Source organism: Lithobates pipiens, unplaced genomic scaffold (assembly GCF_037356315.1).
Source record: "Lithobates pipiens isolate NorthernLeopardFrog02 unplaced genomic scaffold, aLitPip1_a1.2 Scaffold_23, whole genome shotgun sequence".
NCBI classification, from domain to species: domain Eukaryota; kingdom Metazoa; phylum Chordata; class Amphibia; order Anura; family Ranidae; genus Lithobates; species Lithobates pipiens.
In genome coordinates, this window is record NW_027507785.1 from 55,649,284 (window position 1) to 55,661,790 (window position 12,507).

The 12,507-nt window shown below is 44.6% G+C and overlaps 1 protein-coding gene across 1 annotated transcript in view; it reads left to right on the forward strand.

Annotated features, from left to right (window-relative positions):
* The window catches only part of LOC143927539 (G-protein coupled receptor 22-like), a 296,520-nt gene extending 286,593 nt beyond the window's left edge, over nt 1–9,927 (forward strand). The window contains exon 4 of the mRNA XM_077451662.1: nt 4,324–9,927. Within this exon, the coding sequence (XP_077307788.1) occupies nt 4,374–5,675 (1,302 nt within the window). The 5' untranslated portion in view covers nt 4,324–4,373 and the 3' untranslated portion in view covers nt 5,676–9,927. The remainder of the gene's footprint in view (nt 1–4,323) is intronic.
* The last annotated feature ends 2,580 nt before the right edge of the window (nt 9,928–12,507 follow it).

Sequence of the window (12,507 nt, forward strand, 5' to 3'; positions counted from 1 at the left end):
ACTATCAAAATGCAATGAAAAAATGCCCAAATGCCCCAGCCTGTTATAACAGTCGACTGGCCACAGTGTTTGCAGGTGCTAATTAAGCTGAATATTGGCTCGTTAGACACATCGAGGGATGAAAAAAATGGCGCCTGTCTGCACACTACCTTGGCATATATCTCCTACTCTCTACGAATAAGTCCCTGTTGGGGCGAAACATGTTAGAAGGGGTTCTATCATGAGTAGCAGACCAAGCTGAAGCCATTTTTTAGTAAGAGAAGCTCACTATATGCCAAGGCAATGTGCAGACGGGCACCATTTTGTTATTATCCAAATGGACAAATAAATGAAAAACCTCAAATTCCAGAGCCCTATACCCATAACTGATCCATAGGAAGACAAAAAAGCCATGTAAAGCATGGGTAATTTGGGTAATGACCACAGGGGAGGTGGACCTGATAAGGAACTAGACACACAGTCACAGCACCTGCTGCATAGACTGAGCCTGATGGGGAACTGAGAGGTTAGTTCACCATTAGGTCGGCCTTGCTTTTGATTTACAATGGAAGGCAGTGGGCAGATTCAGAAGCTGCATTTGGAGTGAATGGATCCGCCCAATACCAATATGCACGGTCAATCCCTGGAAAGGCGACTTGATGGGGAACTAGTCTCTCAGTTCCCCATCAGACTCCGTCCACCCCACTAAGAAATGCTTCAGCCGTGTATGATGAGCGCAGTGGCCTGTGGAAGGAGCCCACTGAGTAAGATGTGTCCGGTATGGAATTTGATGGAGTATGGGCCTCCAACAGATTTATGTACCCGCTTCTGACATGTACATACGTTCGCAGCAAACAAGGACAATTTTGGTGTGGATTCTTCAACACTCTTGATAAATTCCCCCTCCTATCTGTTTAAAATGACACTAATATGCTTTGTGATGGCTCGGTGGAGGGTGTTTTGGGTCCTTTAGTATGTCTACTTCACCATAACCTTTCCAGTAATAGTTTTGCATTATAACAGTAATAATCTGTATTTAACATTCCAATAACAAGATGTACAGTGCCTTGAAAAAGCATTCATAGAATGTATTTTATTGGAAATATATGTGATAGACCAACACAAAGTGGCACATAATTGTGAAGTGAAAGGAAAATGATAAATGGTTTTCAAAATGTTTTATAAATAATTACAGTGCCTTGCAAAAGTATTCACCCCCTTGACATTTTTCGTGTTTTGTTGCCTCACAACCTGGAATTTACATGGATTGTTTGAGGATTTGCATCATTTAATTTATAGAACATGCCCACAACTTTGAAGATTTTTTTTTAGTGTGAAGCAAACAACAAATAGGACAAAATAACAGAAAAAGTCAATGTGCATAACTATTCACCCCCCCTAAAGTCAATATTTTGTGGCTATAACAACTCCAAGTCACTTTGGATAAGTCTCTATGAGTCTTGCCACATCTTACCACTGGGATTTTTGCCCATTCCTCCTTGCAAAACTGCCCCAGCTCCTTCAAGTTGGATGGTTTGCTCTTGTGAACAGCAATCTTTAACTCTGACTACAGATTTTCTATTGGCTTGAGGTCTGGGCTTTGACTAGGCCATTCCAACACATTTACATGTTTCCCCTTAAACCACTCAAGTGTTGCTTTAGCAGTGTGTTTGGGGTCGTTGTCCTGCTGGAAGGTGAACCTCCATCCTAGCCTCAAATCACACACAGAGTGCTACAGGTTTTGCTCAGGAATATACCTGTATTTAGCACCATCCATCTTTCCCTCAACATGGACCAGTTTCCCAGTCCAGACTGCTGAAAAACATCCCCGCAGCATGATGCTGCCATCATAATGTTTCACGGGTGGATGGTGTTCTGGGTTATGTGATGTGTTGGGTTTGCACCAGACATAGCGTTTTCTTTGATGGCCAAAAAGTTTGATTTTAGTCTCACCAGACCAGAGCACCTTCCTCCATACATCAGACCAGATCACCTTCCTCCATACATTTTGGGAGTCTCCCACATGCCTTTTCGCAAACTCAAAACGTGACATTTTGTTTGTTTGCTGACAGTAATGTCTTTCTTCTGGCCACTCTGCCATAAAGCCCAACTCTATGGAGCGGCTTATTGTCGTCCTATGTACAGATACTCCAGTCTCTGCTGTGGAACTCTGCAGCTCCTCCAGGGTTACCTTAGGTCTCTGTGCCGCCTCTCTGATTAATGCCCTCCTTGCCCGGTCCGTGAGTGTTGGTGTGCGGCCGTCTTTCGGCAGGTTTACTGTTGTGCCATGTTCTTTCCATTTGGTTATGATAGATTTGATGGTGCTCCTAGGGATCATCAAAGATTTGGATATTTTTTTATGATCTAACCCTGACTTGTCCCTTACTTGTTTGGAGAGTTCCTTGGTCTTCATGGCAGTGTTTGGTTAGTGGTGCCTCTTGCTTTGGTGTTGCAGCCTCTGGGGCCTTTCAAAAAGGTGTGTCTATATAATGACAGATCATGTGACACTTAGATTGCACACAGGGGGACATCATTTCACTAATTATGTGATTTCTGGAGGTAATTGGTTGCACCAGAGCTTTTTGTGGGCATCATAACAAAGAGGGTGAATACATATGCACTTGCCAATTATTGTTTTTTTATTTCTGAAAAATAGTTTTATATATATATATTTTTCTAATTTTACTTCACCAACTTAGACTATTGTGTTCTGATCCATCACTTATAATTCAGATTAAAAAAACATTGAACTAAAGGCTATAATATAACAAAATAGTGGTGAATACTTTTGCAAGGCACTGTATGTAAAAAGTGTGGGGGGGGGGCATTAATACTCAGCCCCCCTGAGTCAATACTTTGTAGAACCACCTTTCTCTGCAATTACAGCTGCAAGTCTTTTTGGGTATGTCTTTGCAAATCTAGAGAGGGAAGTTTTTGCCCACTATTCTTTGCAAAATAGCTCAACCTCTGTCAGATTGGATGGAGAGCGTCTGTGAACCACAATTTTCAAGTCTTGCCACAGATTCTCAATTGGATTTAGGTCTGGACATTGACTGGGCCATTCTAACACATGAATATGCTTTGATCTAAGCCATTACATTGTAGCTCTGGCTGTATGTTTCGGGTCGTTGTCCTGCTGGAAGGTGAACCTCCACCTTGGTCTCAAGTCTTTTTCAGACTCTAACAAGTTTTCTTCTAAGATTGCCCTGTATTTGGCTCCATCCATCTTCCCATCAACTCTGACCGGCTTCCCTGTCTCTGCTGAAGAAAAGCATCCCCACCACATGATGCTGCCACCACCATGTTTCACGGTGGGGATGGTGTGTTCAGGGTGATGCGCAGTGTTAGTTTTCTGCCAAACATAGTGTTTTGCTTTTAGGCCAAAAGGTTGAATTTTGGTCTCATCTGACCAGAGCACCTTCTTCCACATGCTTTCTGTGCCCCCCACATGGCTTCTCACAAACTGCAAATAGGACTTCTTATGGCTTTCTTTCAACAATGGCTTTCTTCTTGCCACTCTTCCATAAAGGGCAGATTTTTGGAGAGATGACTAATAGTTGTCCTGTGGACAGATTCTCCCCCCTGAGCTGTGGATCTCTGCAGCTCCTCCAGAGTTACCATGGACCTCTTGGCTGCTTCTCTGATGAATGCTCTCCTTGCCCGGCCTGTAGGTTTAGGTGGACGGCCATGTCTTGGTAGGTTTGCAGTTGTGCCATACTCTTTCCATTTTCAGATGATGGATTGAACAGTGCTACATGAGATGTTCAAAGCTTGGGATATTTCTTTATAACCTAACCCTGCTACCTACAGGTGGACTCTATTTACTAATTAGGTGACTTCTGAAGGCAATTGGTTCCACTAGATTTTAGTTAGGGGTATCAGAGTAAAGGGGCTGAATACAAATGCACTCCACATTTTTCAGAAATGTATTTCTAAAATAATTTCCACTTCACAATTATGTTGCCACTTTCTGTTGGTCTATCACATAAAATCCCAATAAAATACATTTATGTTTTTGGTTGTAACATGACAAAATGTGGGATATTTCAAGGGGTATGAATACTTTTTCAAGGCACTGTATCTCAGCTACCATCTAATGTTTGGCTGCCATACAACTTCAAATAAAGTTTATGGTTAAATAAAGATATAGATGAACAATCCGTTTTCGTGCAACAGACAGCTGTGGATGAGACTGTGAACTGATACAAGAGTTCAAGGGTAGTAAAGTCTGGAACACCTGAAAGGATTAAAAAAAAACACATTAAGGGTATAGCAATGAAAACTTTTGAAATTATGTTATTTATCAATATACTGATTGGTTTACTTCTTTTCTTTTGCTTACAGGGGGATGAACTGAAGAAATTCCTCATTCCTAGGACTATGCAGAGGACAGAATGGTGTCAGCCAAGGAGACAGATATGTACACCGCCATCTTGGAAACTAACGATGGATCTAGTTCCGATGCCAGCTGGTACTTTCCGTACCCGCTGGGCTTCCAGGTGTCCCTCACCAGCTTCCTCATGTTGGAGATTGTATTGGGTTTTAGCAGCAACTTGACAGTCCTCGTGCTTTACTGCATGCAGTCCAACCTTGTGGATTCAGTCAGCAACATGGTGACTATGAACCTTCATGTTTTGGACATCATCATCTGTGTGATTTGTGTCCCACTGACAATAGTCATCATCTTGATTCCTCTAGAGCAGAACATAGCCCTGGTTTGCTGCTTCCATGAGGCCTGTGTCACCTTCAGTAGCATTGCAACAGCCATCAATGTCCTTGTCATCAGTCTGGACAGGTACGATATCTCCGTGAGACCCGCTAATCGGGTTCTCACCCCCAGCAGGATGGTGCTTCTACTGTCCTGTGTCTGGTTTGTCTCACTCATGGTCTTCTTCATTCCTTTCTTCGAGGTGGAATTTTTTGGTGACCCAGATCACATTGCTACCTGGCAGAACCGGACTTTGCTCTGCGTAAGTGTCAATGAGTATCACACAGGGGTGGGTATGTACTACCACCTTGTCATCCAGATACCCATCTTCTTTGCAGCAGTGGCTGTTATGCTGGTTACCTATTCCAAAATCCTTCAGGCCCTCAACATTAGGATCGGCAACCATTTTAAGAGGAGCCAGCGTCGGAAAACCAAGAAGAGGAAGAAAAGGAAATCCTCGGACCAAAGCACCATGGCGGAAACCAAGAGACTGGCTCCTCCTCCTCCTCCTCCTGTTGTCCCAAACCCGCCAATGAGGGTACAGGCTTCTGTGTCTGTCATCATCGCCTTAAGGCGCGCAGTGAAACGCCACCGGGATCGCCGAGAACGCCAGAAACGTGTCTTTAGGATGTCTCTCATTATCATCACCACCTTTCTGCTCTGCTGGGCCCCCATATCTATTGTGAACCTGCTTATCCTCTGTCTGGGGCCCAGTGATTTCATGGTAAAACTGAGAATCTGCTTTATTACCATGGCCTACGGCACAACCATTTTCCACCCTCTGGTGTACGCCTTCACTCGGCAGAAATTCCGCAATGTCTTGAAAAATAAGATGAAGAAGAGAGTGGTTTCAGTGTTGCAAGTAGACCCCGCTCCCGGGGGGACGGTTATACACAACTCTTGGATAGAGCCCAAAAAGGGGAGGAAAGCAAAGCTGGAGTGTAGCGACGGGACTGACCGATGTCTTACAGATGCCGTAAAGGAATGATCTTATCTGTTTAGAAGCTGGTGTTACAAGACTCTTATGACAGAGGGATTAATGGCGGATACAAGTGCACAATTTTTTTTTTTTCAACTCTCAATCTTTATATGAACGAGGAGCAGTATATTATATCGGTTGTAGCCAAAAAAAAAAAAAAAAACAACTATAGCCTAGCTCCATTTTTAAAGCACTGCCATGTTACCTCTGTGGCTTGGCTCGCCACAAGTCCATTCAACCCATCCGATGTAGGATGGATAATCCAGGTGATCCGTACCCCGTATGTAGGGGCAGCTGCAGTGAATTTCGAGTCACCGTTGAGTCGTTTGTCAAAACCTGGCAAATCGAGAATCTACAAGTTTTTATAGTGAGTAGAACCGCATGCCTTGATGTGACAAAGAATCATCCTAGGACAGAAATTTGTTCTTTCAAGCTAATAAAAATGGACACACATCAAAGAAACAGGACCTTCTTAAAGAACCTGTATTTTTCTACGGATAATATATTTGATTTTAACATCACCGCAGCCAAGAACTGTAAATTTAGGACTGTAAAAAGAAAAAAAATATATCAACAATATTTGTTTTATAGTTTAAAAAAGAATATATATATAGATATATATATATATATATATATAGAGAGAGAGAGAGAGTGTGGTGTCTAAATAATCAGTCTGGCTATAAAAGGCTTAAGCCTCTCTAGGGACACTTTAGTAAATGTGCGTTAGTTTGCACATATTTTAAATCCACTACAGATAGTCAATGTATTCTTCCACTTTTCTTTAAAAAAAAAAAAAGAAAAAAGAAACAAAAATAATAAATGTAACCTTCCATTTTATTGAGGCAATTCAAATTTAGAGCCAGTGGCTATTTGCACCAGGTTTTCTGCAATACGCAAAGGATACAGTTCTGACATTGTGAATGGTACGCTGTACGTTTCATCCATGTGGTACGTCTGTAGAAGATAGTCGGCTCATTAAAGCACAATAGGATGTATGTGTCGGCAATATGACAATGTCGGTGCAAAAAAAAAATAACACAATGCAAGGGAACTTCAGCAAAAGTTGACAGAGGCTGAGGAATCCGATCCCTTCACAGCTTAACATGTGGACAGGCCCTGGAAAGCCATCGTGCGCACCATGCAGGCTGCCAATTCACTAACAGGAACATGGCTGGAAAAGGGCACATTTTAGAAGGCATCGCTTTTGCGAAAAGTGGTAAAGGGCACAAGTAGGGGCACGTTTCCAGAGGCATTGTTAAAAAGAATGTAAAATGAAGCTTCACTTGAGCGAAAGGTGGAAAGGCCACATACAGGGAGGCATCTCTTGACTGAAGGGTGGACAATGGCACATTTAGAAAGGTAACCCTTGACCGGACTGTGGAACAGAACACATATAGCAAGTCAACCTTTGAGTGAAAGGTGGAAAAGCCACATACAGACAGGCATCCCTTGACTGAAGGGTGGACAAGGGCACACTTAGAAAGGTAACCCTTGATAGATCTGTGGAACAGAACACATAAAGTAGTTCTACTTTTGAGTGAAAGGTGGACAGGCCACATACAGACAGGCCTCCTTTGAGTGAAAGGTGGAAAGGCCACATACAGAGAGGCATCTCTTGACTGAAGGGTGGACAAGGGCACACTTAGAAAGGTAACCCTTGACCAAACTGTGGAACAGAACACATATAGTAAGTCAACCTTTGAGTGAAAGGTGGAAAAGCCACATACAGACAGGCATCCCTTGACTGAAGGGTGGACAAGGGCACACTTAGAAAGGTAACCCTTGATGGATCTGTGGAACAGAACACATAAAGTAGTTCTACCTTTGAGTGGAAGGTGGAAAGGCCACATACAGACAGGCCTCTTTTGACTGAAAGGTGGACAGGGGTAACATTTAGAGAGGCATCCCTTCAGTGAATTGTGGAACAGGGTACATATTCAGGGTCATTGGTAAACAGAATGTAAAGTGATGTTTCACTTGAGTAAAGGGTAGAAAGGCTACATACAGAGAGGCATTCCTTGACTGAAGGGTGGACAAGGGCACATTTAGAAAGGTAACCCTTGACTGAACTGTGGTGAAGGGCACAAGTAGGGGCACGTTTCCAGTGGCATTGTTAAAAAGAATGTAAAATGAAGCTTCACTTGAGCGAAAGGTGGAAAGGCCACATACAGAGAGGCATCTCTTGACTGAAGGGTGGACAATGGCACATTTAGAAAGGCAACCATTGACTAAATTGTGAAACAGAACACATATAGTAAGTCAATCTTTGAGTGAAAGGTGGACAGGCCACATACAGACAGGCCTCCTTTGACTGAAAGGTGGACAGGGGCACATTTAGAGAGGCATCTCTTCAGTGGATTATGGAACAGGACACATATCCAGGGTCATTGGTAAATAGAATGTAAAGTGAAGCTTCACTTGAGTAAAGGGTGGAAAGGCCACATACAGAGAGGCATCCATTGACTGAAGGGTGGATAAGGGCACATTTAGAAAGGCAACCGTTGACTGAACTGTGGAACCGAACACATATAGTAAGTCAACCTTTGAGTGAAAGGTGGAAAGGCCACATATAGAGAGGCATCCCTTGACTGAAGGGTGAATAAGGGCACATTTAGAAAGGCAACCATTGACCGAACTGTGGAACAGAACACATATAGTAAGTCAACCTTTGAGTGAAAGGTGGACAGGCCACATACAGACAGGCCTCCTTTGACTGAAAGGTGGACAGGGGCACATTTAGAGAGGCATCTCTTTAGTGGATTGTGGAACAGGGCACATATCCAGGGTCATTGGTAAACAGAATGTAAAGTAAAGCTTCACTTGAGTAAAGGGTGGAAAGAGGTACATGTAGTAAGGCAAACCTTGGGTGAAATGTAGAAAGGCCACATACATTACATCCTTTGACTGAAGAGTTGACAAGGGCACATTTAAAGAGGTGCCCCTTAAGTTAATTGTGGAACAGGGCACACATCCAAAGGCTTGGGTAAATAGAGTGTAAATTGAAGTTTCACTTCAGTGAAGGGTGGAAAAGGGTAAGGCAAGGCAACCCTTGGGTGAAAGGTGGAAAGGCCACGTACAGACAGGCATTCTTTGACTGAAAGGTGGACAGGGCCACATTTAGAGAAGCATACCTTTAGTGTATTGTGGAACAGGGCCCATATCCAGAGGCAAAGTTAAATAGAATGTAAAGTGAAGCTTCACTTGAATAAAGGAAAATGTACATATAGTAAGAGAACCATTGGGTGAAAGGTGGAGGAAATGCATATGGAGAGGCATCCCTTGATTGAAGGGTAGACAAGGGCACATTTGGAGAGTCAGTTCCAGAACAGGGCATGTATCCAGAGGCAACAATAAATAGAATGTAAAATGAAGCTTCACTTGAGTGAAGGGTAGAAAAGGGCACATAAAGTGAGGCAAGGCAACCCATGAGTGAAAGGTGGAAAGGCCACTTATAGAGAGCCATCCATGGCTGAAGGGTGGACAAGGGCACATTCAGAGAGCCATCCCTTGAGTCAATTGTCGAAAAAGACATGTATCCAAATACATTGATAAATAGAATGTTAAGTGAAGTAGGGAAAAGGGCACATATAGTGAGGCGACTCTTGAGTGAAAGGTGAAAAGATCAAATATAGAAAGGCGACCCTTGACTGAAGGGTGGGCAAGGGCACATTTAGGGAGGCAATTCAAGAGTCAATTATGGAATAGGGCACATAGCCAGAGGCATCGGTACATAGAATGTAAAATTAAGCTTCACTTGAGTGAAGGGGGAAAAGAGGCACATAAAGAAAGGTAACTCTTGAGTGTAAGGTAGAAAGGCCAAATGCGGAAAAGCTTCCCTTGACTGAAGGGTGGGCAAGGGCACATTTAGAAAGGCATCCCATGAGTCCATTGTGGAACAGGGCACATATCACGAGGCACTGGTACATAGGATGTAGAAGGAAGTTTCACTTAAGAGAAGAGTGGGAAAGGGTACACATACCTGTAGTAAGGCGACCCCCCTGGGTGAAAGGTGGAAAAGCCATATACAGAGAGCCATCCCTTGACTGAAGAGGGTACAAGGGCACATTTAGAGAGGCAGCCCTCAATGTTTAGTTCTCGGCAGTCTAGAGCGGTGAGGTAACAGAGCGGTGATGTACGATTGGTTTGCACATTGCTCAATGCTTTACTAATGAAAGATTAATAAACGTACTCTACAAGTCATAACAATCGATGCAATTTTATTTCACTGTAATCATGCCAATAAAATAAGATTTGGTTGGTAGTTGATTTTGCCCATTGGTTATTTCTATATTAAATAAAAAAGTAGCCAGTGGCTTAAAGGCATAGTTCACCTTTACCAAACAAAAACTGCCTATGCAGGTAAGTGGTGTCTGTAGAAAAAAAGAACAAACTGTACAGCTCTACCCACGTTGACTAATGTCTTTGCTATAGGTGTAGGCAACCTATGTACCTCCCAAAACCTGACTGAAAAACTCCCAGAGGAAGGACATCTCACAGGTATTTGCCGTGCTGCATCTGTGATCTGTGTGTTTCAGAGAGGGGAGCATTGCACAAGGGACATATTGGGGGGGGGACTTATGCTGCTGGGTATGAGAGTATTTTTGCAAGAAAGGGGGAGGAGAAGAAGATTAGTGCTAGGTAGTTGGGGGGGGGGGGGGGGATATTTGTAAAGAGAGAGGTTTGAGGGGGGGAGGATTTGTTCTGGGAAGAGTCATTTGGGGACGGAAGTGGCACAAGATTTGTTTTAGGAGGCAAAATTGTGGGACAGGATTCGTGGTGGGGGGGGGCGTGATTTTGAGGGGATGTGCTAGGAGGAGGGATGTGGGGGGATGAGGATTTGTGTTAGTAGGGATGACTGTGGGGGGGGGGGTTGTGCTATGAGGGAAATTAAGGGGTATGATTTGTGCTGGGAGGGGGGATTTGTGCTAGGAGGGGGGATTTGGAGGGGGAGAGGATTTATGCTCAGAGGGTAAATTTGAGGGGTAAAGTTTGTTCTATTCTAGGAGGGTGATTTGGGGATGGAGATTATCTCAGCTAAGTGGGATATTTTGAGGGGATGTGCTGGGGGGGGGGGGGGGTGGTTGAGGATTTGTGCTAGTAGGGAAGACTGGGCAGAATTTGTGTTAAGAGGCGAAATTTGGGGGTATGATTTGTGCTAGAAGGAGGACTTTGGGGGATTTGAGCTATCAGGGGGGGGATTTGGAGGGGGAAAGGATTTTTATGCTCAGGGGGAAAATTGACGGGTAAAGAATTTGTGCTAGGAGGGGGGATTTGGTGGGGGAGAGGATTTATGCTCAGAGGGGAAATTTGAGGGGTAAAGAATTTATTCTAGGAGGGGGGATTTGGGGAGGGAGAGGATTTGAGTAGGGGGGGGGATATTTTGAGGAGATGTGCTTAGGAGGGGAAGTGGGGGGGTGAGAATTTGTGCTAGTAGGGATTTGTGGTAGGAGGGGGAATTTAGGGGGATTTGTTCTAGGAGGGGGCGGGGGGTTTGGAGGGAGAAAGTATTTATGCTTAGGGGAGAAAATTGACAAGTAAAGGATTTTTTCTAGGAGGGGGGATTTGGGGAGGGAGAGGATTTGAGCTGGGGGTGATATTTTGAGGGGATATCTTAGGAGAGGGATGTGGGTGGTGAGGATTTGTGCTAGAAGGAAAGACTGGGGGAATTTGTGGTAGGAAGGGAAAATTGGGGGGGGGGGGGTATTGTTAGTGCTGGAAGGGGGAATTTGTACTAGGAGGGGGAATTTGGAGGGAGAAAGGATTTATGCTCAGGGAGGAAAATTGACAAGTAAAGGATATTTTCTAGGAGGGGGAATTTGTGGAGGGATAGGATTTGAGCTGGGGGTGGGGGGGATATATTGAGGGGAAGTGCTAGGAGGGGAATGTGGGAGGTTATGATTTGTGCTAGTAGGGAAGACTGGGGGTATTTGTGTTAGGAGGGGAAATTTGGTGGGGGGGGGGGGTATGGTTAGTGCTGGAAGGGGAAATTTGTGCTAGGAGGGGGGATTTGGAGGGGGAAAGGATTTATGCTCAGGGGGAATTTTGACAGCTAAAGAATTTGTTCTAGGAGGGGGGATTTGGGGAGGGAGATGATTTGAACTGAGGGGGGGGATATTTTGAGGGAATGTACGGGGTAAGGATTTGTGGTGACTGGAGTGAATTTGTGCTAGGAGGGGGACTCTGAAGGATTTGTGCAGGGAGGGGGGGCTTTGGGGGATTTGCGCTATTGGCGGCGATCAGCAACATGCAGCAGGACTCGGACACCTAACTGCCGCTTTTTGGTGACCAGTGACACTAATACAGTGATCAGCGCTAAAAAATATGCACTGTCACTGTACTAATGACACTGGCAGGGAATGGGTTAACATCGGGGGGCGATCAAAGGGTTAAATGTATTCCTTGGGAGTGATTACTAACTGTGGGGGAGGTGCTTTGACTGGAGGGAGGGGGGGGATGTAAAGATCCGTGTCCCTGGAGCAGGAACACAGGATCAGAACATTCCCCTCTCACAGAACGGCAATCTTCCTCTTTACATAGGCAGACCGCCGTTTTGCTTTTCTCCTGAACAATCGGCGGGTCCTGGTGGACATCAAGTCCCCCGGACCCACTAATTTGCTCCCGCTGTGTCCAATCACAGCGGGAGCGGGTCGCCGGCGGCGCGTGTGCGCGCACCCCAGACCTGTAAGTGTCAGATGAAGGTATGGTAAGGTAAGTGATCTGGCACAGAGCGGCCACCCAGCCGCGGTATATCTGCGTGGGGCGGTTGCTAAGCGGTTAAATGTTTCTTGGTCTTCCATGTTCAGGGATAGCAGGAGCAAGGAAAGAAAGAGAAAAGTGATAT